Source organism: Protopterus annectens, chromosome 14.part0, assembly GCF_019279795.1.
Source record: "Protopterus annectens isolate FY-2018-M chromosome 14.part0, PAN1.0, whole genome shotgun sequence".
In the NCBI taxonomy this organism is placed as follows: Eukaryota; Metazoa; Chordata; order Ceratodontiformes; family Protopteridae; genus Protopterus; species Protopterus annectens.
Genome location: NC_056748.1, coordinates 836,831,869 through 836,856,868, shown reverse-complemented (window position 1 = coordinate 836,856,868; position 25,000 = coordinate 836,831,869). Strand labels below are relative to the sequence as shown.

The 25,000-nt window shown below is 39.8% G+C and overlaps 1 protein-coding gene across 3 annotated transcripts in view; it reads right to left on the bottom strand.

Moving 5' to 3' along the window:
• The window catches only part of LDB3 (LIM domain binding 3), a 740,470-nt gene that overhangs the window by 190,446 nt on the left and 525,024 nt on the right, over nt 1–25,000 (bottom strand). Inside the window, exons 9-10 of one of the 3 annotated variants that reach the window (XM_044056595.1) lie at nt 23,572–23,748; nt 7,960–8,061 (exon numbers count right to left, since the gene is read on the bottom strand). The exons of the other annotated variants lie outside the window; for them this stretch is intronic. Of the exons in view, the coding sequence (XP_043912530.1) occupies nt 7,960–8,061; nt 23,572–23,748 (279 nt within the window). The remainder of the gene's footprint in view (nt 1–7,959; nt 8,062–23,571; nt 23,749–25,000) is intronic. 3 annotated transcript variants of the gene reach the window in all.

The window sequence follows — 25,000 nt, the reverse complement described above, 5'->3', positions numbered from 1 at the left end:
TTCTTAGAGAGTGGTCAGCAGGGAACTTAAAAAAAATACCTGATGCAAGTCCACTTACAGTCTGTCTGCAAACCTGCGTCACTTTAATTAGATATGTATACCCTGCATCTTCTAATTTTGCACTCCTTCTAACCATCTCCTTCAATTATGCTTTGTCCTTTAATCCAGAATATATCACATAATCAAAATTCTCTGTGGTTAAGATATAGTATCCTGCATAATGTCTTGTCCTTCATAACCTGCATTTTATATTTATCTTTATTTACTTCATCATACAGTAAATATCCCAAGCCTGACTTAATGACATCTGAACTGGCCTTATTTTGGAGGAACATTTCTATTTTCACCTAATTTACCTCTGCATGAGATGTTCTTATTTCTGGAAGTATGTCTGTATTTGTAGGCTTGATTTACCCATTAACACAATTTTCTGAATCCCCCTCCTCACATGTGACATTTGAAGCTGTCCAATACACAGAAAACCACACTATATAACCAACATACTAGTGCCACGAATAATTTAAAGAAACACACAAATCTTGTCTGATAGAATTTTGTAGTACTGTCCATTAAAGTCTTCAGATTTGACACTGTCTCTTTGATAATGTGCTTATGCTTTTCCATCATTTGTGTCACTCTCTGTTTTTTAAACATTTCTGAGCAATATCCCACATTCCTACAGGAAACAGGAAGAGTTGTGTGCCATTCGGCATACTTGCTCCTGACATATATTAACATTAATGAACAATTGTCTTAAATCCAGATCCAGTTACCCTCTTTTGCAATACTAATATAAAGTACTAGAAAGGTGCATCATCTAATTGTCTCCTACAGGCAGCAGAACCTTTGCCTGCCATCCTCAGCCCACACCATCAACAGACTCTCTTAGGAGTAAAAACACTGTAATAAAAGCTTGGAAAACTAAGTGAAAAAAAACAGATCAGCACTAATGCTTTTTGCATATTCATGAATATGTGTTTTATATTATCTTAGCAGAATGACAGGAATCACTAACTGAGCCCACGGTGTAGTTTAGTATGTTTTAAACTGTAAGATAAGTCCTATAAAATACTTCCAAAGATTCTTTTTTCCAGAGTGAATTCACACACTGACTCATTACTCGTTAAGTAAAAATGCCTGATGCTTGCACCCGAAGCCCTACAATAATCCAATAATCTTCTATGTGTTATCTAGAAGCAGATTTATTATGTTGCGATATTTAAGGTGAACCATTTTGTTTTGTTTAGAAAAATGAAACATATCTCTGCAGGCATTTTAGAAAAAGGTATAATTTCTTCCTTGGCTAAGCTGTTGATTTGTTAACTGTGTAGGTGAACGTGTCCTCCTCAGATCCTTTTTCAGCCATGACATGGGTCAAAGTTACAAGGGTAAATGCAGTTTATACTCATTGACAATTGTGATAACCAAACAGCCAGCATAATTCTGGGAGGTGGCAGTAAACAGGAGTATCTAAAAAATACAGGCACAGGAAGACAATTAAATTTCCACCAGCCAGTGACAAGAGGTCAGAAATGAACCCCAGATCCTGGAGGTGTGTAGTAGAAATCTTAAACCCTGTCTTAATGCAGGCGCACACAGCATCTGCCTTTATGTCCGTAAGTTCATTTCCATATATTCCTCTATATTTTTATCTTTGGTATCTACCCAGAAACCATCTGGCTGACAGCCAATAGCCTCCCAGTTTAGTTGCTACAATGTCCTTTGTCAGCAGTTCTTGATCATCTTATTTCAACTGCACAGACTGAACTTTGCGCACAGGACATGCATGTATGCTCCAAAAACAATCTGTATGACATCTTTTAACAATTTCCATGAACAGTGTGCATTCATATAGATGATCATTGTGAATCTGAAAAAAATACCATCTTCATCTTCAAACAAGAGAGTTCACTTCCTTCCTATGCAGAAGAGAAAGGGATTTTACTAGCATCCTGTCCAGATTTGTCCTAGTTACTATAAATACCATTTTGAATCTCCTAGTAAAAGAACAGTATGAGCAGTAAACTCTACTCAGTCAAAATATGCCGTTCAGTGCAATAAATTAATAAAATATACTGTAAATTTACTAACAACTCTGATTTTTAAGAACAAAGAAGAAATTACTAACGTTAATATTTTCAAATCTCTGCCAGCCCTGCTGATGCAGAGGAACAGAGCCCTGACTGCAGCTTAAGTGACCTGAATTTTACAAGCAACTTGAGTTCCTGTTGGAGTTGGCATGTGGAAGGAGTTGGCTTCATGGTAGAATCTGCTATGAATGCCACAGATTAGAAGGGGGGGGGGTGCTCTCCACAAAGAGGCAAGGCTAAGATTATGTTGCATGTGGAGGCATGAACATAAATTGTAGGCCCTACTGCACACCACTCTTTAGACACTACAGGCCTGCACAGGGGACTGATACTGTTAAATGTAGAAAAATCCTAATAGCTACCCCAATAGTGGTTCCCACATATTAACAAGGAAATGTGTCCTATATTTTAGTGATAAAAGCACCATATACTAGTTGGTCATATACAGTAATACAGAACGTAACATACTTTCTACATCTCACAGAAAAGTAGATGGTCAATAGACAACAGGTGATGAAAAATTCAGATCAAAATCATACTTCACAAGGGAATGTAGCGTGAGCCCAGTGCCACTACCTAAGTTTTTTACATGGAACAGCTGTCTTACTCAGATTCTAAGGTGCAGAAATTATAATGATGAGCAGCCTTTGATTTTAGTAATAGAGAGTTCTTTTTGAAACTTTCTTTGAAGAGACAAAGTTCTGCTGCAGTAATTTAAGCTGAAACAAAATGTTTGATTATTTACAGTACACAACCATACAGCGATCTTCAGTACTATGATTAAATAAAACCATTCTCAAGGTTTAATTAAACATCAAGAACAAAACATTAAAATGGTAGCCTGGCTATAATGGGTGCAATCTACCCACAGGGGACTTCAACCCTGCACCCCTTACTTAAATCTCCAAAATTGTGTATGCATAGGTTCATAAGTTCATAGGTGTGTACTAGGCTAATGGCTCTGGGGCATTTACAAGCCTAGCCATAGGATTACCCTGGCACAGTGCCACCCGACCTTAGTTCCCAGTGTTTCTGTTGAGTAGAGCCACTGGGGTTATCCCCGGGGTGAATTTTCTGTTTCCCATACACTCATCAAGATTTCTGTTAAAGAGGGTCAGTGAGGTGCTCTGCTTGACATGTATGGGAATTCTGTTCCATAGCATGGGCAGTCTCTGGTTTGTGAACCTGTCCCTCCAGCATGTTCTGTTAATTGTGGTAATGAGGGTGAGGTCTCTGGAGTGTCTGGTGTGGAGGGATTGGGATTTCTTTAGCTGTAGAATTTCTAACAGAGCTGGGTCAGACATGGCTTTGTAAGTCAAGCAGAGATCGCCTCTAAGTAGGTGATATGATACAGAGAATAGTTGGAGTTTTTTGAGTCTGTCCAAATAGGACAAGTGTTTAAGGCCTTATGATCTTCTTTGTGAGGTACTTTTGCGGCCTCTCCAGTTGTTGCACGTGTCTAGTAAGGTAGATGCCAAATGGGGCATTGTACTCGATAATTGGCCTAATGAGGGAAGAGTAGAGGGATACAATGACCTCTTTCTTCCTGGATGCAAAACCCTTAGTAATGAGATATGCCACATAAAAGGACTTTCTGACCACAGTGGCAATGTGGTGATCAAAAGAGGTTGCTGTCAACCTGTGTTCCCAGATCTCTTATAATGCCTTCTGTGTTCAGTGGACTACCATCAATGTGGTAATTCATGGGAATTGGGTTTTTCCAAAAGGGGATGATGACCCATTTTTTGGCATTGAGCATAAGGCCATGGTTCTGACACCAGTTGTTGGTCTCAGTGAGGCCATTCTGTAGAATGTAAACATCACTTGGGGAGTTAATTATAGCTCCCAACTTGCAATCGTCTGTGAACTTTTTCAACCAGAGTCCCTTTGTATTGGCCTGGATTTCAGAGAAGTAGATACCAAACAGGAAAGGACCCAGGACCAAACCCTGTGGGACTCCACTTGTGACTAGTCATCAGTCTGACTTGGAGTCAGCTACTTTCACACTGTGGGTTCTATCTGTGAGCCAGTTTGCAACCCACCTAGTGATATAGGGGTTGATGCCGAGCTTACTGAGTTTTTCTAGGATTTCTGAATGGGGAATGGTATCAAAAGCCTTGGCTAGATCATGGTAGGCTGCATGAACCACCTTGCCTTCATCCACAGCTCTGGTGACTGACTCACAGAAGTCGACCAAGTTGAGCAGGCATGATCTACCCTTCACAAAACCAAACTGTGTGGGATCCAGAGTTTGGAGATTCCCTATATCCTTGTTTATTAGGTCCATGATGATGCATTCCATAGCTTTGCATATCAGACTCATCAGGCTAATGGGGCAATAGTTCCCAGGGTCTGTAGTCACTCCTCCTTTGTGGAGAGGGATGACTGTAGCAGTGCGCCATTCGGTAGGGACAAAACCTGAGGTGAGGCTGTGATTGAACAGGGCACACAGGTGAGGTGCCAGTTCACTCTGTAGTTCATGTAAAACACAACCAGAGATATTGTCAGGTCCCATAGAAGCTGTATTCTTGGCCTTGGACAGTGCTGTTTTAACCTGTGCAGCAGTAATACTGGGTGCCTGGCAATCTACTGGTATTGTGATTGGTCCTTTGGGGGAAGAGGGGTAAAGTTGGCACTGAATCTGTCAGCCAGTATACTGGTAATATCTGTTGGCTTGGTATAGGAGGTACCATTGTGCAGTAGCTCAGATCAAATCTGTGTATTGCTGTGGAGATTCCTTACATAACTATAGAAGGCCTTGTGGTTGTCTTTACTATCTCCTGCAATTCTGTTTTCATAGCTAGCTTTAGACGATTTGATAAGTTTTCATTTAAATGGTTCTTAACAGTAAAATGGGCTTCCTTAGCCTTTCAAATGCTATATCAATAATTGTGGGAAGTTTATTATTAAATTGAAGACATTTAGTGTGAGGAAAACATTGCTTTTCTTTATAAGAAACAACTGGACATCCAAGTTTGGGCTGTTGGCTGCCCTAATGCGGTGATGTCATTTAAATAAGCAAGTCTCCTAACAGTAACCTATGGAAACTAATTAAACAGCTCAACTTGTGTAAACCCATTTTACAAATCTGATAGCTGTAGTGCACGACTGCCAAGAATGTAGTTAGCAAAACGTGTTGAGCAGAGCATATGATAGCTAGGCTTGCATAGCAACACTTCATGAGCCAGGGGAATTATGCAATTCTTTGCAGATGCAAGATATGCCTGAATAATTTAATCAGATTAGTGTTTCTGTACCCGTGTCAGCTGTGTTCTGCTGCAGCACTATAGTATTTTCCTGCTGTAAATGTCAATATAAGTATTCTAACAGCTGCTGCTGCAACCTGGCACCTGTCTTTTTTTTTTGCAAGGTCCTTCAGTTTCCATATCATCATGGTGGGTCCAGTTATGCGACTGTCACATCCTGACTAAAAATAGCAGTGAAGCTCAAAACTATGAGTGTAGGGTTTAGGTTATTTTTATTCATTGACAATATTGCTTATTAATGACTGAGTGATGAACGGATGCACTGATCTATCTAGACAGCTTTTATAGTTAATTTAATATTTTTCCTCTCCTCTGTCCTTGTTATTTCTTACCCCTTACTCACTTTTATGTACCCTTTTGAATACCACTGAAGATTCAGTCTCAGCCACTAATTCTGGTAGCTCACTCCATAGCTGCACAACCCTCTCTGTGAAGTCATGTTTTCACAGGCCTAGTCTGATGCTTCTATCTCTCTTCATTCCCATCTGTCCTTCCGGTTTAAGATACCTTCTTAAAGTCTTCCTGATATGATCCTGTGCATTCTCATATTATCTAACCCCACTGTCCCTTGTCTCTACAGTAAAATCCACCTCCTCATTGTTCTGAGCTTATCCTTTTCTCCCATCCTCTGCACTCATCTGGTGGCTATTGCATAGACTCCTTCCAGAAATATGATATCCCTATTCTTGTGTATCCTCCAGAAATGGACATAGTACTCAAGGTGTGGCTTCACCGAGGGCTTGTAGAATGGGAACATTATGTTTATGCTTTTGAAGTCCCCCCCCAATCCCAAGAGTACACCCTAGCATTCTGCTTACTGCAACCACTGCCTCTCACTCTGCTCACAGTGAGCCTCTCTGGGTATGATTAACACCCCCATAGCCTTTTTCTATTCATTTGGTGTCATTTCCATCCTTCCGATTTGGTACTTCATGGGAGGATTTCTGTGTCCCAGGTATAATGTTGCATTGGTCTGCTTGGAACCTCATCTGCCACATTTTTTGCCCACTTAGTCAAGTCATCCTTTCTACATCCATTCTTAGACTCTTCTCCATTTTTCTTTGCTGCACTTAAGTATAATCATATAAGAAACTGATCATGTTCATTCTTCCCTCATATATTCCTGAAATGAACACAGTGAACAGTACTGGACCCACCCTCATGCTGCATTCCTACAGTTGTTTCTATTGCAGAATAATGCATAGTGAAATGACATCTAGTGATGTTTTAATAAGAAAATCAGCTGCTAGTTAAAACTGAAATGTATGGAAGTTTAAAAATGTTTGTTTAGTTTGTATTGTGATAAATCTTCAGCCTGCAGTAGTATTTAATGAATTGCTTAAGTTTTCTGTCACAAAGAATGCATTTTCTGATTTAACCAGTAAATGTACTAAAGTGAATTGTATTGTATTTTATGGCCTGGGTGGAGTCAAAACAGTCCCAGTGAAGTCTAATGCCTAGCCACTGCTCCACTATATAAAGCACAGTCTGTTCTAGGCAGAAAATATTTACTTTAAAAACTGCAGATGTTATCTGGAGAATAGGAATCAAACAAATTGTAGCATATTTTGGAAGGAATTGTTTACCCCAATGGCTGTGTAGGACCTCCTTTATGTTCATACCATGATAGCTGTACTTTCAAGGCATCTTTCACATTTCTAAAGAGTGAATAATATGGCTAAACAACACCATTAAGTTCCTTTGTCACTTAAAATAACAACAGCTACTTCAGTGAAAAATGACAGCATAATCATTTGTTGCAAGATGGAACCAACAAATCACTTCTGTATTGCTTTCATAAACTAAAAGATGTGAACAAAGCCTACAAAATAAAGCAAGTAATACAAGTGCCTGACATTCTCTCACTTCTGTGACATAAACCTATTTATGGGAAGTGTTAAACAAACAAAGCTCATACTTTTATAATAACTACACACCACTCCTGTGACATAAACCTATTTATGGGAAATGTTAGACAAACAAAGCTCATAACTTTATAACAACTACACAAAGCTGACTAAAACTTGCAAGAAAAAGAGGACACATCATACTACTGTATAGCAACGTCAAATTCACAACCTACGGAGGTGCCCAAATCACTTTAAATATACAGTCTCTCTCCATATGTTCTGCAGAGTCATTTTCTGATTTTGGTCAAAGACAGCAGAACTCTACATTAGTTAACCACAAGGAGTATTGTTATTTGAACAACTTTATCTTAAAGTAGTATTTTATTAATTTTATGGACAAAGACATGCTGTAGTGGTGTTACTTTTGTGATGATGCAGAGAAACCGCAAATGTTAGCATTTTAAAATTTCAAAAAAAAAGGTTATATATGTGTGCCAGAACCTGTGCACTGTATTAGTTTTCTTCAACTGTTTAGAAAAAACAGAATATATAAAGAAAAATGACACTTCAAATGGAAGCATACAAATCTTTTGTAAATAAAGGATTTTGAACACAGTGCATTTTTGTATGTAACACTGTGCACTAACTGGGAGTTATGGCCTTGGGGCCCAGTCTCTTAAGTTTCAGAACTGCCGACTTACAGGAACAAGGTTAAAAGATTAAGAGAAGCATAAAAGACAGAGATAAATATACCTAGACAGAGCAGAAGAGATAGTAGAAGCTGCCTGAGACATGCCTTTGGACCCAACGGATATTTTGGGCTGCAGTGAAGGTGCACTGGTGAGTGAAGTCATTCTGCAGACAATGAAAGTAGACACAGCATCAAAGTAAGTTGTAAATGAGCCATAATGATGTCTAGCATCGACAAAGGATCCATATAAAGAACTGGGCTACCTGTTAAAGCAAATTTGTCAAATTCTTGACTTATTATATTCACTTAGCAGCTTCAGATTTTATCTTTTGGCTCTCCAGTAAATCAAATTTACAGCATTGTATGCCACCGCAACTGATGCCCACCCTGTTGTGGTTACTTTGCTCATATCAATTGCTTGTAGTACATTCTGAGGCTTTTGAAACAATTATTGTGTGCATGATGTTATTTTTCACCCAGAGGTAAATGCCAACTATGCATTTTTTTGTTGCCTTTATTAACCAAGTGTTCAAAAACAAGTTGCTCATTAAACAATTTCTAGTTAATATGTCCAGCAGTTTGAATCCAAATCTCCTCAAAAGAAGATAAGTACAAATGTTATAAAGGCAACTTAAATCTGTTTAAAATAAGTCATTATTTAGACTACAGAAAAAACAAATTAATGTGGCAGATTTTCTAACTATACTACAAATTAAATATAAACACAATGTAAGATTAGGTTAAGTACAAAGTAATCATATAACAGAGTTTGCAAACAGCAAATGCACAGAGTTGATTTAATAGACTTGGGTCATCAGATTTACAGCCTGCATTCTGAAAGCTTTCAATTACTCCTATAAGAAATACTAAATTACTCAGTGTTTTTTAAATAAAATATTACTATTAAAAAACAAACAAACAAAAAAAACACAGCACGGTTACAATTTTTCAGAGACAGACTATAGAATTCCTTTTTCCAGTGTGGGTAGGGAGAACAGACTGAAGTATTCACCCCAAAAAGTTTGAGCAAAATTTAACAGATGAAACCACAAAGCAGGAAATAGTTGATTTCATTTCTGTATGGGGAGGGGTGAGAGAGGAGGTGAGGGACATATAGGCCAGCATTCCACTAATCGAAAGTGATCATATATCATGTGGTTGACAATGCTTGTGGAAAAACAGTCTGCAAGAGAAACAAAGAGGTCTGGATTAAGTGGGCCAATTACAAGAGAAGTAAGCTTAAAAAGGATCTAGGAAGGTGGAAAAAAGAAAATGTGTAGAAAAACAATGGAATACTATTTGGTGGGGTGTTAAAATTATAAATTTGTCTTCCAAGACAAAGAAAAGGACAGAACTTGCATTGTTTAATAAAGAGTTGAGGGTAGCCACAAGTTATAAGGAAATGAAATACAGGAACTGAAGGTACAAATGGAAGGATAAAAGTGAGTTATACTGAAGCAACCAAGAGAGAAGCAAAGTGCATTAAGAAGGCAGAGAAGGAAATGAAGTAAAGATTAGCAGCAGTCATCAAAAAAGAAGAGTGGGAGGCCTTATTCAGTGCTGTCAGTGGAGGGAAGGAGGTAAAGGAAGAAGCTGGTGAACTAGATCGGAAAATCAAGAGGTTAAGGAGAAAATGAAAATTGTAACCAACTATTTTCTATTAGTGTTTGCCAAGGAACAAGAAGAGAAGTACCAATCAGGAAGGGCGACATAAGGATGGGGAAGATGAACACATGGATAGACAGTACAATAATGGCTGAAGAAGTGGCAAGGACACTATAGTGTCTGAGAGGATAAAGTGCAGGGACTATATGAGGTCATGCACAGGATTCTAAAATGGAATGCTGGGGTTTTTGTTGAATATCTGCCAGAACTATGCACAAGTTCCTATGGAAGGGTGGTCCAGTAGGAATGGAGACAAACTGTGTGGTAGTCCTCATCTGCAAAACTGAAGAAAAGACCTGGTCAGGAAGCCACATAGAAAAAAATAAATCTTTATCTAGATCTATTTCTAAGGTTTTCCACTCAGACTTTGGTCACTGCAAGGGAATACCTCAGGATTTTGGGGTTCATGGCATCTATGATTATCATGATACACCTGCCAAGACTCCACATGAGAAAGGTACATGGGTAGATGATATCTCTTTGGTCCCAGCATCAATACCCTTTATTGTTTTAAATCCCAGTGCTGGGGTTTGTCAGAAAAGAAATCTTTTGGTGGAGACAACAGATATCCTTAAAGCTAGGTCTCCATCTCCCTCTCTGCTCTAAAGCAGTCATTCACCACAGATGCTTTGGACTTTGCTTGGGAAGCAGTTTCAGGAGGGTTAAAGGTGATGGATGTGGGACACCCAGAACAGATGCAAGCACATAAATTTCAAGGGGAAGCTTGCCCTGATCAAGACATTCAATTCTCTGCATCATCTTTGGTCCCCGGAACCTCTTCAAGTTGTTACAGACAATACCACAGTCATGTGATACACCAGCAAAGCAAGGGGAAACCAGGTCATATTCCCTTTTCAGACTAGCCATGTTAGCTTGGAATATGGCTTCACAGCACAATTTCACTCTACAGGCATCCTACATTCCATCAGAGCAATATTGCATGGCAGACAAGCTGAGCAGGACCATGGTAGACTCTCACAAATGGAAATTAGATCATGGGGTCTTCCAAGATTTGATCCATCTGTGGGAAGTTCCTGAAATATATCTCTTTGCCTCCTCTATGAACAATCAGCTGGCAAGATTCTGTTCCAGAACTCCATATAAGAAGGCCTGGAAGACAGATGCCTTTTCTTTTCCTTGGACAGGAATGTTCCTCTGTACTTTTCTACCCTTTCCACTAATATCCAGGGTACTTCTGAAAATTCAGAAGGAATCCCCCAAGGTCATCGTGGTGACTCCCTTCTGGCCCAGGCAACCATGGTTCTTGATTCTTTTGGAAATGGCCAGGGGCAATTACCACAAGCTTCCTCACAGACTGGATCTACTCACAAAAGAACAGGGGTGCTTGATACTCCCTGGCATCAGTCATCTTAAATTGACTGCCTGGACGATAGGGTCATAATTCCTTTAAAGCACCTGGTTACTGAGGATGTGCAGCAGGTACTAATGAAAGCAAGAAAGCCTGCTACTAGAAAATCATATATATAGTGGAAAATGTTTTCTACTTGGTACCAACAACATAACCAGCACCCACTCAAGGATTGTTCTTCTATGGTTCTACAATATTTGTGTGAGTTACTATTCTATGACCTTTCTTATTCCTCTATCAAGGTTAATTAATTGGCCATTTCAGAATGTCTGTCCATGGATCCTCCTCTTTCAATGCAGTGCCATGTCAAAATGTTCTCCTCGAAGAAAACTGGTGGCCCCTCCTTGAGATCTTAATTTTGTGTTAGGGAAGCTGACACTTGCTCCATTTGAATGAGCTAATCTGGCTGAATTGAGGTTCTTAACTTGGAAAACAGTTTTACTGATTTCTATGACTTCTGCAAGAAGGGTATCTGAATTCATGGTCTTATAGTGAGTCAACCTTATCTCATTTTTCATTTGGACAGGGTTTCTTTGAGAACTAATCCTTCCTTTATGCCTAAAGTGGTATCTGAGTTTGAAACTATCCATCTCAAAGTGTTCTTTCCTGAGCTTAAATATGAGGGAGTAAAGGATACTCCATACCTTGGATCTCTACAGGCAACTCAGGCGATATTCTGACAGAACTAAATCTATCAGATCTTTGGATAATTGTTCATTTCATCTAAAAGGTAAGAAGGGGTAATGTGTCAGAACAGACTATTTCCAAATAGTTGTCTAATGTTATTATTTTTTGTTATACTCACTATAACATAACTATCCAGGGCCTTGGCTTTCTCTATGGCTTTTTGGAAATTGTTAGATTCTAGAAATATTTTAGAACCTGCTACTTGGTTCTCTGTACGTACTTTTTAAGTTAAGCTATAAGCTTGATTCCTTCCCTAGGGCAAGATCATGCTTTGCTAGGACCATTCTCCCGGGGGCTCCTGGATTGTTCTCCTACCACCTCCCAAATTTAGCTAAGGTAACCTACCCATATAGCTAAAGCTACTGCAGCAGTGATCAATATGATGAACATAGTACAGTTGTCTAAGTTAAACTTACCATAACAGAAGATGTTTGAATGATCCCTGCTGCAGTAGCCACTTGTTCCCTCCACCCCCCCTTGTTTTTTGGTGTTTTTTTTTAATGCCAGGGTGTGGACATTTTAGTTTCTGTTGTTCCTAGCATTGTCCTTTCAGGGCTCAGCCTCCCTCTCTCTGGTGGCAGGAAAGCTCTGAAGGGTTTTGCACCAAAATTTCTCTTAGTCAACTCACCTCGAGCTACCTGACAGTTTGGTTGCATGGAAGGTGCCCTAAAGTTATGGAAGCTGTCCAGCTGTTATATCCTTGGCAGGATATGACACATATAACTAAGGCTACTGCAGCAGTAATCATTCAAACATTTTAACTTTCACAACTGTACATTCTACCAGTATGGATATTTACAAGTAGGAGTATAGCACTGAAAGTTGACTGCTGAATCCTACACTAAGGCACCATATGAGCACATCCACTCATGCATGAATCGTGCCATCCCAAACAGAACTAAGATGCTCTCCTCCAAAAAAAGGAAGCCAATCTGGTGGTCCCCTGCCATAAACAAACTTTACAACAAAAGGAAAAAACTGTTGCAGAAAAGAGGAAAATCCCACGATGCAAAAAATTCCCTTACCAGCCTCAGTAAGAAGCTGAGATCCCTCGTAAAATCCTCCAAAGCTAGTTACGAAAATAAAATTGCCAAAGATTCCAAAGACAATCACAAGGCATTCTATAACTATGTCAAGATTCTAAATGGCAATGCTCAGATCTGCTCTGAGCTACAACAGAATGGCATTAAATATACTGATCCCAAGGATATTGCCAATATCCTGGCAGATCGATTCAGTGCTACCTTCACCCCCTTCTCACCCCATAAATAGCCCATCTCAATACCAGAAGATTGCCAAATTCCGGTAATAACGGCCACACAGGTAAAAAACACACTCTCCAAAGCTAAGAATACAGCATCCATGGGACCAGATGACATCCCAGGCTGTGTACTACAAGAACTACAAAATGAACTGGCACCTCATCTAAGTGTCATGTTTAATCATACCCTCACCTCAGGCTTTGTGCTCACTGAGTGGAGCACAGCTACAGTTATCCCACTCCACAAGGTGGGATCCACCTTGGATCCCGGGAACTACCGCCCTATCAGTCTGACGAACCTGATCTGCAAGGCCATGGAACGTATTATCATGGAACTTATAAACAAAGATATTGGCAACCTTCAAACACTGGACCCCACCCAGTTTGGGTTTGTGAAGGGCCGATCTTGTCTCCTGAACCTGATTGACTTCTTTGAATCAATCTCCAGAGCTGTGGATGTGGGTAAGGCAGTTCACACAGCCTATCTGGACCTCGCCAAGGCCTTTGACACCATTCCCCACTCTGGAATCAAAGATAAACTTACTAAGCTGGGCATTAATCCCTACATCACTCGATGGGTTGCCAACTGGCTTACTGACAGAACCCACACTGTAAAAGTAGCTGACTCCAAATCCAGCTCCAGACAAGTGACAATTGGAGTACCTCAGGGTTCAGTCCTGGGACCGCTCTTGTTTGACATCTTCTTCTCTGAAGTACAGGCCAACACTAAGGGACTCTTGCTAACAAAGTTCGCAGATGACTGCAAACTGGGAGCCATTATTGAATTCCCAAATTATGTGGATACTCTACAAAAGGGTCTTACAGAAACAGATGCTTGGTGCCAGAGCCATGGGCTCAAGCTCAATGCCAAGAAATGTATAGTTATTCCCTTTGGAAAAAAACATGTACCCATGAATTACCACATAGGTGGCAGTACACTAAATGCTGAAAGTGTGATAAGAGACTTAGGGAGAAAGGTGGACAGTGGTCTCATCTTCAATAACCACATCGCCACAACAGTCAGGAAATCCTTCTATGTGGCATACCTCATCACTAAGGGCTTTGCATCCAGAAAAAAGGAGGTCATTGTCCCACTGTACTCATTCCTCATTAGACCCATTATAGAATACAATGCCCCATTTGGTATGTACCTCTCAAGACATCTGCAACAACTGGAAAGGCCGCAGAAATACCTCACTAAGAGAATCACAGGCCTAAAGCAGATGCCCTATGCTGACCGCCTTAAAAAACTCCAGCTATACTCTGTCACATATCGTCTCCTCAGAGGTGATCTCTGCTTAACATACAAGGCCATGTCAAACCCAGAGCTGTTGGACATGCTACACTTAAAAAAATCCCAATCCCTCAGAGCCACATGCTCCAGGGATCTAAACTTTGTCATCACAATAAAAAAACATGCTGCAGGGATAGGTTCCTGACCCAGAGACTCCCCAGACTCTGGAATAGACTGCCCATACATGTCAAGCAGAGTACCTCCTTGGCCCTCTTCAAAAGGAATCTTGACAATTGGATGGGAGAAAGGAAATTCACCCCGGGGATCACGTCAGTCACCCTGCTAGACAGGGGTCTAGGGAAGTAAACAGTGTGGGAAAAAATAGCCAGGGAATTGTTATGGCTAGCCATGTATAGGCCCTAGGGCCGATAGCCTAGTACCAACTCATGAACCTATGAACCTATGAGGGGTATGGAATTTGATGAAGGAAATTAGGACTGTAGCCAAGGTATTGGAAAGAAATAACTTGTGAGAGACAGGTACTAGAGTAGGATGAAGCTAAGCAAAGGGATGGACTTCAGGTCAGAGTCTACCTTCCCTATCAGAGACTGAGAACAGAAAATAGAAAGGGATAGAAAAGAGCTAAGTGAAAGACCAGCTATGGCAGAGTTTTTCATTGTGTCTGGAACAGAAGCTATGTTTGCAAAAAAAGAATATATTGCATGATAACTATAAGAATCAATTAGAGGAGGTTAGAATAAATTACGAATAATGGAAAGGCAATTTAGAAAGGAACAACAGGAAGAAATTTGTAAGGCTCCCAAGTATACAACAAAATCCAGAAGGGTTAGGATTTTTGTATGTGTATTTTTATACACCAGGTAGACTTCAGTGGATTTTAACTGAAACAGACAGCAAGTGCTGAAAGTATGATGAGGAAAATTGAGGTCGTTGGAAACATGATTTTGAGGGGAATGTAATGAGATTGCAGATTTAAAAATATCCATATCGAGTACTTTGATATAAATGTTGGGTGGGGGAGGGAGGAAGACAAATGGCTATAACTAAGGAAATTATTCTTTTGTCCTGGGACATTACTTCTTTTAGAGAAGAGAGATGGTGAAGTATTACATATGTACATAAGGCAGTAGACAGAAAACATGATGGAACCATTCTGAAAAGAAAGGACAGGGTGAGAAGGAAAGAGTATGACCAGTAAATTAGGGATGCACCATTTAATGAAGATATGGGAAAGTACTTTTGATACTGACAGGGCAGTAGACGGAGTAACTTGGAAGAATACACCTTTGATGGTTGGAGCATTTAAAAAATTCTAATATCGAACCTAAGAATATCAAAACCCCCCCCCCCCCAGGGAAACACACACGTCGGCCAGTAAAAAAAAAAAAAAAACTTTACATCCAAACTAAGTGGGGGGCTTTGCCACCTACACCCCCCCACATGGGGGGCTGTGTCCTCCACCCCACCTAACTAAATATACCAAGATCGCTCAACAGTATGGAAATGGCAAAATCCGGTGAACAGCCAAGGGAAATATTTCCCTGTGTTAAATCGGCCATTCATCGTTTTTTGCTTTTGATATTAGAAGATCGTTGTTTAAGTGTTCGATCACCTAAACATTCAATCTTCTAATATAGACCCTATATATATATATATATATATATATATATATATATATATATATATACACATACACATACACACACACACACACACACACACACACACACACACACACACACACGTGTGTGTGTGTGTCAATAAGACTGAAGCTGCTGACCAAAAAGATCATCAGATGAGTCGATTCACAGCACAAATTATTTCCTGAAGCAGCTTATCAGCTTTAATGCAGCCTGATGATCCACTGAATACTGATTACAATAATCAGACCTTTTTTACCCTCTGTTTATTACAGACCTGTTTGCTCACCTCTTAAATTCCCTGCATGCACCCTCTCCACATAATCACTTCCCTAGTAGGGGCTTCATATCTAAATTACTAAACCCCTTCTTTTTCCCTTTTCCCTGACCCTATTCAAGATTTGAATTGCTGGTTGAAGAAATGTCTGAACATTCCATGTGCTGGGTCACAAAGTTTTACCTCCAAATTTATAAAACCATGTGATACTTTCTTCTCCCTACTTCTTCAAGTCACCAGTCTCAGCCATTCTTTTCAAGAATCCCACCATCATCAAGTTGCTTTAACTTAAACTTCATGCCCTAATTACACTCTGCCTCCTGGTCAAATTTTACATTACTAAACACTGGCTAGATCGCTCCAAACTGTCCTGGAGAGGTTTTAAGAGTTTGGCTATCAAATACATCACTTCTCAAAAATTGTTACTAGCTAACCCCCATAAGCGGACCTTATATCAGAAATTCTGGGACTTTATTTTTGTACTTCTGACTGATGATTAACAATTGCTTCCTCTATATCATTTTTAGCACTTATCCCTGTTCACCACTGTTGTGTTGTGTCCTTCGGCTTATCCCGGTCAGGGGTCGCCACAGTGGAACTCCGGTCCGCTAATGTTTGGTAGTGGACTTTTACATGCCGAGTTACCAGCCCTGACGCACAACCTTCAACGAAGGTACACCCATTCACACATGCCTCCACACAGAAGACGCTCTAGCTGAGAATCGAACGGGACAATGTCTTGTGAGGTGACAATGCTACCGCAGCACCACTACCACGGGTTTATCCCTGTTCACCACTAAATCCTTTAAACCTTTTGTCCCTTCCCGATTACCTGTTTTTTTCTATTTGATCATGGACAATTCGGTGCTTGATATTTAATCTTCCCCCTATTCTCCTGAAATCTGATTATTGATTAATGTGAATTGCAGTGTGGTATATGTTTTATCTATACTTACCTAACTAGCTTTGCATCTAGTGATTTGCTTTTTGCAGTATTTTTTTTCTGTTCTCATTGGCACATATGTATATAGTATATTATAGGTTATGATTTGGATCTCTTCTGTATTACTGCACATGATTAATCCATCATTTGTTGTAATAGTGCGTTTTATGTATATGCTAAAATCAATAAAATTGCTATTTGAAAAAAAAAAAAAAAAAAAAAAGATCTGCTGATACCTTTTAAAGTCTCCTAAATTGGAGCACACACCCATCATGGCATCAAAAGCTGACATGCTTTCTAACACCAAAGGTCAGCTCCATTCTTACCCTCTGTAATCTACAACATTCTGCAGTAGAAAAAGTGACCTGCATTCTTATCCCTTTTGCAACCAAGACCTTCACTCACTTTGGAACACCTACTGACATTATTGTTAACACGTCAAGTTGTAATATCTTGATCTGCTGTTTTTTTAATGGGCTAGTGTTGTCAACACATTCAACTTGATGTCTCTAAAAAATCAGTTACAGCAAAATACAGACTGAGACTCAGTCATGAAGAGCAAAATAGTTTTAAGGAGCTCAAGAAGAAACTATTTAATAAGATGATCTGACATTAAAATACTATGAGGCAAGTAAGGCAGTTATGTTGCAAGTAGATGCCAGTCAGAATGGTATAGGAAATGTGATCCTGCAAGAGATCTGACCAGCTGCATAAAGGTCAGTATTATTTACAGGTGCTCAAAAGAGATACGCTCATTTAGAAATGTAACAATTAGCAATGCTCTACAAATATGAGAAATTTCATGAGTATATCAACGATAAAGAAACATATTCAGCAGGTCTTTTACAAGGCAACCTTTCAGATTGCAGAGGATGTATTTTAATTTGCAAGTATGTGATCTGAAAATGAAATACAGACCATACAAGGAAAAACAAGTAACAAATATGTTGAATAGGGCATGGTGGAAAAAGAGTTAAGATATTCTTTGAGTAGGACTGCAGTTAACTGTTAAAGAAGAAAAGGTAAAATAATTCCAGAGATGAGATGTTTGCCTGATCAACATTTGTTCCATCCCTGCAAGAGAATGACAAAACTTGTGAATGAATACTTCAGAGTGTTCCATCTCCACAGCTGCTTGACCAAACTCATATTCGAGTTTGAGCATGAACAGCAGCCTAAGTGAACTACAGGGGTCTGTTACAGGTACCTGTGTGCTAGTAGTTCGCAGTACACCTGCTCTCTGCCACTTGCTGGAAAAAACAAGTACTCTAACTCCCACTAGCCTGATCACCCGTTCCTACATAGCCATCCCAACACCTGATACTATAAATTACATAGCCCTACCAGAACCTAAACCCCAAAACTAAAATTACCACCCAGTTCCCAACCTGATTCCACAGTTCTTTACCCCAAACCTCCACTCACCCTCCCTATCATAAAGCACCTGATTCTTCCCTATACATAGACTTCCAGCCCTCCCTCCCTAAACCTAAATTCCCAGGTCACTCCCTAACCCTGAAACTCCTTTCCTGCTCCCTAAACCTAGAATTCCAACTGCTTCCCTATATCTCCCTGCTCTTTCCCTAAACCTAAAACTCCGACTCCCTCCCTAAAACTTAATTCTCCAGTCACTTCCTAACTCTTCCCTTCCTGCTCCCTAACCCTAAAAGTCCCATTCCACTCCCCCTAACTCCAAAAATTCCCCCTCCTACCCTCTAATTCTAAACACGCTTCCTGGTTCCTAATACAAAATTGCCTTCCGCTCCCTCTTCATAGCTGCTTGCCCAAACTCATATTCGAGTTTGAGCATGAGCAGTGCTCTATCTCCACAGCTGCTTGCCCAAACTCCTATTTAAGTTTAACATGAGTAGTGCTCTATCTCCAGAGTTGCTCTCCCAAACGCCTATTTGAGTTTAGCATGACCAGTGCTCTATCTCCACAGCTGCTTGCCCAAACTCCTATTTGAGTTTAGCATGAGTAGTGCTCTATCTTCAGAGTTGCTCTCCCAAACTCCTATTTGAGTTTAGCATGAGCAGTGCTCTATCTCCACAGCTGCTTGCCCAAACTCCTATTCGAGTTTAGCATGAGTAGTGCTCTATCTCCAGAGTTTCTCTCCCAAACTCATATTTGAGTTCAGGCATGAACAGCAGCTTAGCTGAGGTACAACACACTCAAGTCCATGGCTTTGAGACAATTTTTTTTAGTGCTTTGGACTTGAGCTCTTATGGTGAACCCACCTAAATGTTTTCAGCTGTTTCTGCTTTAATTGTCACCACACTAGTTTAAGAATTAAACAAATGAGGCAGCTAGTATATGGCAGAAGAAGAAGAATTTAAAAAATGGGCTGATAGAAACCTGTAGAAAGCAAGGCTGGGCACTAGCTCCCACCAACTTAAACTCAGATATGTTTGGTTGGGTTTACTATTGAATAGTCGAACATCACTCGGTCGACTGTTGTATTGTCGAATGCATTAGGTTCGAAAAGAGGTGTGTCGAACACATTAATCATGGGTAATGGTTTTACCATGGGTCGAGGTAGGGGGAAAAGTTGTGTAGTAGGAAAAAAAATACTGCCCTACCTCGACCCATGAGTAAAACCGTTCCTAATAAATGTAATGACAATTCCAATTCCTCCGGCCCGAAACAACACAAAACAACAGTCGTTTGGTTGATTGTTTTTTGTTTGCTTTTATTAACTCAATCCTAGGATTCAGAAAGACTTACCATGATATAGAAGCCTTAACCTGGAAGGTTTCTGCTTTGTGATAAGACTTTACAATTCAGAGAATGGTCTCCCACTATGATTTTCCACTGGCGGGAGTCTGCAGTGCAGAGAGTGGTATCAATGGTGAAGCCACAAGCTAATGCAGCAGTTCAGAGGAGAAGCTGCTGCTAACTAGCCACATGCTCTGCCCAGGAAATGGCCACAGCTTCCTATTAGCAGAGAATCACTCTGATGAGTTAATTTCTTAAAGGTATGGAATAGTCACAGTGGAGTTAAGGAAGCAATGACCCCCACCAAAAAAGAAAAATATTTTTTTCTCTTGTTCCACAAAGCTTATTTGCAAGTAAACTGAGAGCTGTAATGTGGGTAAGCAAGATTTGTCAACCAGCTTAAATATAGCCATATTCCCTAACACAGAATAAACCAAATTTTCTGTCAGAGTTGTGCAGGTTAGAACTCCTTACAGCTGTCTATGCTTCCTGCATTCCTCCAGCTTAATATAACATCTTTTGAGGTTGCACTATCATTGGAAGTGAAGTTGAATCTTTCAGGTGGAATACAGTTTGGTGGCTGATACAGCTCTGCACTAAGTCATCACATCACAGAATCCCCGCACAGCAATTTCTGTGAGGCTGAACACCTTAACAGAAAAACACAGTTTTCCCAAACCATAATGGCCAGATTTTTTCCAATCTGAAACCCCAGAGATAAATACACAGGATAACCCCAAGTTAAAAGGCCAGCTACTGGCTCACCCCACACCTCCACATACTCTACCAGCTGCTTTTATTCAGGTGAGTATTTTTACATTACAGTAACCTCTGATGTATATTTAGCTGGAGGCTGGTTGTGGGGATAAGAAGGTGGCACCCACATTTACTGCTATACAACCTCCTCTACAGACACACTCAGAGCTGTCTTATAAGGGCTGAATTCTAAACTGTTTGGGGTAGAGTAACATGGATCCTTCAATATCCTGCTTTGCTAGTCTAAACCGGTAGTCCATCCACCTGAGAATGACACAATCCTGGGTATGGGGCATGGGAAAATCAGTACCTCACAGTGCTGAAGTACTGAATGGCTGGAATTCTTGCTATGGGAGGAGCAGGTAATAAAATTCTTAAACATTTTAAGGTAGTGAGTGTCATTACATATTCTTTGTGTAGCACAATCCTATTCCAGGAGGAAGTTGCTGCCTGGAGAATCAGAGATGCCATACAGAAGAAGATGAAAGGCTCCCACACCATTTTGCACGGCAGTGCACCTGTGTGATGGATGGGAGAATGCATGCATGGCATGTTACCTGTCATGTGTGCATTATCCCTTCCTGCAGAACAGGACAGGCATGTGGGGCCACTAGTCCACCATGCAATTTCATTTTTTTAACAGTAGTATCTACGTTAGCTATGATTTGCACACCACTTAACTACACATAGTCATAGTTCTTAGCCACTGCATAGTAATGGGACAGCTGCACCTGAATGTGGAACATGCTACTTGAGGTGGGCTGCTTTCTTACCATGTACTGCCTGCAGTACTAAGTCCCTCTTAGAGACAGAGCTGTTACTTCACTGAAACAGATTCTACTTTGGATGTCTTTGCCAATGTGCAGCTTTGAAGTATTTTGACAATGCAAGCCCCATTCACTTTTGGAATCAGGCATAGAGCTCTTCCAGTCCTCATTAATATATGCTGAAAAAGAAATGGTAGACCCCTTAAATTTTGACTTGGAAGTGGGGTAACCACTTGACAAAGTGTGTTACCCCATCTCAAAGTCCTTTTTCATATTAGTGATAGACATATTGAGCACTTTTACTACAAATGAATGATGGCTATTTGGTCTGCTATTAGTCTTTCCGAATAAAACTCATTCTGGTTGTAAGGCTGCCCTCTTTCTACTAGAGACATAAATGTCAGATCAGCAGTAAATTTCTGATTCCCCATCCACTGGTCCAAGTTAAATTTGAGTTTGGTTAGAGAAGAACTCTGCTTCACATGGATGGGAAGCCTGTACCAGTGAAGGAATAGTTTCTGAGACACATACCTGTCCCTCCAACATATTCTATTTAGATGTCAGATGAGTCTTAGCTCCCTGGATATGACAATTATGATGCTATTTGTTTTTCAGATGTGCAACAAGTTCATCAGAATGGGATCAGAGGATAGTTTTTTTAGTCCTGGCAGAGACTGCCTTTCAGCAGCATGTAGGAGTCTGTTTATAGGGACAAGGCTTTGAGGTGGTGCAAGTAGGACATGTTGTTTACACCTTGGTATTCTTTTTTGAGGAATCTCTTTAGATGCTCCAGTATTTGCATATGTCTTATCAGGTACATGCTGAAGGATATGTTATACTCAGTGATTCATCTGATGAGGATTGAGTATAGTGGAACAATGACATCCTTGAACTTAGATGCCATACCCTGGCTTATAAGTTGGGCAACATAGAATGATTTTCTTACTATTGTAGGCACATGATGTTCAAAGGCCAGGTTACTGCCTACATGAGTTCCAAATCCCTGACCAATGGTCTAATCTTAGGGGGAGTATTATCAATGTGGTACTGTCCAAGAGTGTCTGTCTTCTCAATGGATCTGTTATGCACTTCTTGGCACTGAGTTTTAGATTGTGGCTTTGGCACCAGTTATTAATCTGTTTCAGGGCTTTTTGGAGGGTATTTATGTCTTTGGGGGATTCTTTGACCACTGTGACCACACCTAGTTTGCATCAATCTGCAGACTTGATCAGTTAGAGGCCCTTTTTGTTGGCCTTGTCTTCAGTGAAGTAAATGCCAAAAATTAGTGGCCCCAACAGTGAGCCTTGAGGGATTCCACTAGTGACTGACCTCTTTGTGGAGGTGGACTTCCTTGTCCTAACTTCTTGGGTCATATCTGTGAGACAGGTGGCTATCCAGTGGGTGACATAGGAGCTTAAGAGTTTGTACCTAGTTTTGTGAGTTTGTTTACAATGCTTGAGTGGGGTATTGTGTTGAATGCTTTGGCCAGGTCAAGGTAGGCAGTATGCTTTATTTTGTCCTTGTTCACTGCTTTGATGATCTTCTTGCAGATGTCTACCAGGCTGAATAGTCATGACTTACCCTTAATAACCCAAATTGGTGTATTTATCATTTGATACTGTGGAAACATTGACTAGTAATGCCCTTGCGTATGTTCCACTGTCAGAGTGTGGGATTTACATCTAGTTTAGAAATTGCTTTTAAGTTGAATTTCAGCCTTTCTTATACATATTATGGACATAAAAGACATCTTATTTATATGTGTGTGCTTAACATTGTGTAACTCCCTGTCATTATTTTTAATAAACATTTTATACTTTACATCTTGAAGGTCCAAAAAGGAATTAAACCATCCATTCTTTTTTTTTTTATCGATGGATAACATGCAACTGACACTGTCCTTTACAGTAGACAGAGGTAAATTTCCACACAAAAGCAAAACCTGAACCAGTAAAACAAAAAATATATACCACAAAATATGTCCCCAAACCCAGTAAAGAGTAGCTTAACTTCCATGTTTTTGATTACCTTTGCATCTTAAAGCTTTACCACCTTTGGTCCAATGGGAGGTATTGAACTATGCATTTTGTTTAAGGACAATATAGTGGGCAGCAATAATTATTTAAAAGAATGTCAGTCCAGGAAGACAAATAAATAAATACAAATATGTACTGTACAAGACAGCTTCAAATGATCTGACCTTGATAAGCAGATAAAGTAATGCCTGGATATCAGGAAACTATGTTTAAGTAAGCACCCTATAATCTTCAGTAAGCATTAACATGGCTGAAGGTTGAAGACACAACATAGTATTAGTTGAGAGAACATGTTTAGCATACCTCGGGTAGGTAGGAGCTGCAGAGCCAGGCCATTGGTCAGTAACAGCAGGAGCTGCAGATGCTGCTGGCATTTCTTTGGCTGGACTTTGAGTGACACAAGCAGGCTGGCTGGCAGGCATAGCAGCAGAAGCAGCGGAAGCAGAGCTGATAGACACTGGTGCATGCTCAACAGTTGTGCTGCTTACAGTCAGATTAAATAAGAAAAACAAACATGTCATTATATTTAGCAGGAACAGATTATGAAAGAGACAGTTATGTGAGTACTTGCCAAAAAACAGTGGATCTTTGAGAATGGCACAAGGTTGTTGCTGCTGCCTTGGTCTTTAAGAAATTCTTTATATTGAGCCACACCCAGTAAATTTTAATCTTAGTTAATAATTCCTTAACTCTTTTCTTTGAAGAAGAGTTCCCCCTGTATTGTGAAGAGTTTCTTTTCGCTGCCAAATATAAATACTTGTTTTTTTTTTTTTAAGTGTTTAGAAAGCATCAGTGTTTGCCATGGAGAAAATTCTTCTGAGTTCAAGGGGCATGTTCAGTCAAAAACTTGGCAGATTCTGGAAGTCAGTAATAACTAGTATGAAACTGCTATAAGACTCAGTCATAAAGATGTACTGTTATTGTGCAGAATCTCGTAGCTGTGCTCCTTTACTTCGAGGGGCAACAAAGCAAGTTCTGTTATTGACAATGGAATGAAAAACACTGATAGAATTCTGTGAAATGCGTTTGGATGATGACCCTCCAATTATGCACTCAGTAACTAGGAGGATTTATTATAAGGCAACTTTTGTGTCTTTGCCAGAAGACAGTCAGTGCGGATGATCAAGGAGCTATTAACTAGCTGTATATATACAAATATGTGTGTGTGTGTGTGTGTGTGTGTGTGTGTGTGTGTGTGTGTGTGTGTGTGTGTGTGTGTGTGTATATATATATATATATATATATATATATATATATATATATGGATTCACTTCATAACATTGAAATATCAAAATACTGAAACTCAAAACACTGAAACCAAAATACTGAAAGCTCAAAATACTGAATACTCAAAATACTGAAACTCAAAATATTGAAAACACATATTATGCGTAAACTCAGCTTAAACAACATATATCATAACAATTTCTACCAAATATATGCAGGGGGGCAACTCCAAGATTGCACATAGTGTAGTTAAGTGCAATCTTGGAGTAGATATATATAATTAGCAGGGGGTGGGGGTGCAGGGGCTTGCCTATATCTTGGTAGAAATTGTTATGATTTATGTTGTTTAAGCTGAGTTTACGCATAATATGTGTTTTCAGTATTTTGAGTTTCAGTATTTTGAGTATTCAGTATTTTGAGCTTTCAGTATTTTGGTCTTCAGTATTATGAAGTTTTGTCATTTTCAGTATTTTGAAGTTTCAGTGTTATGAAGTGAATCCATATA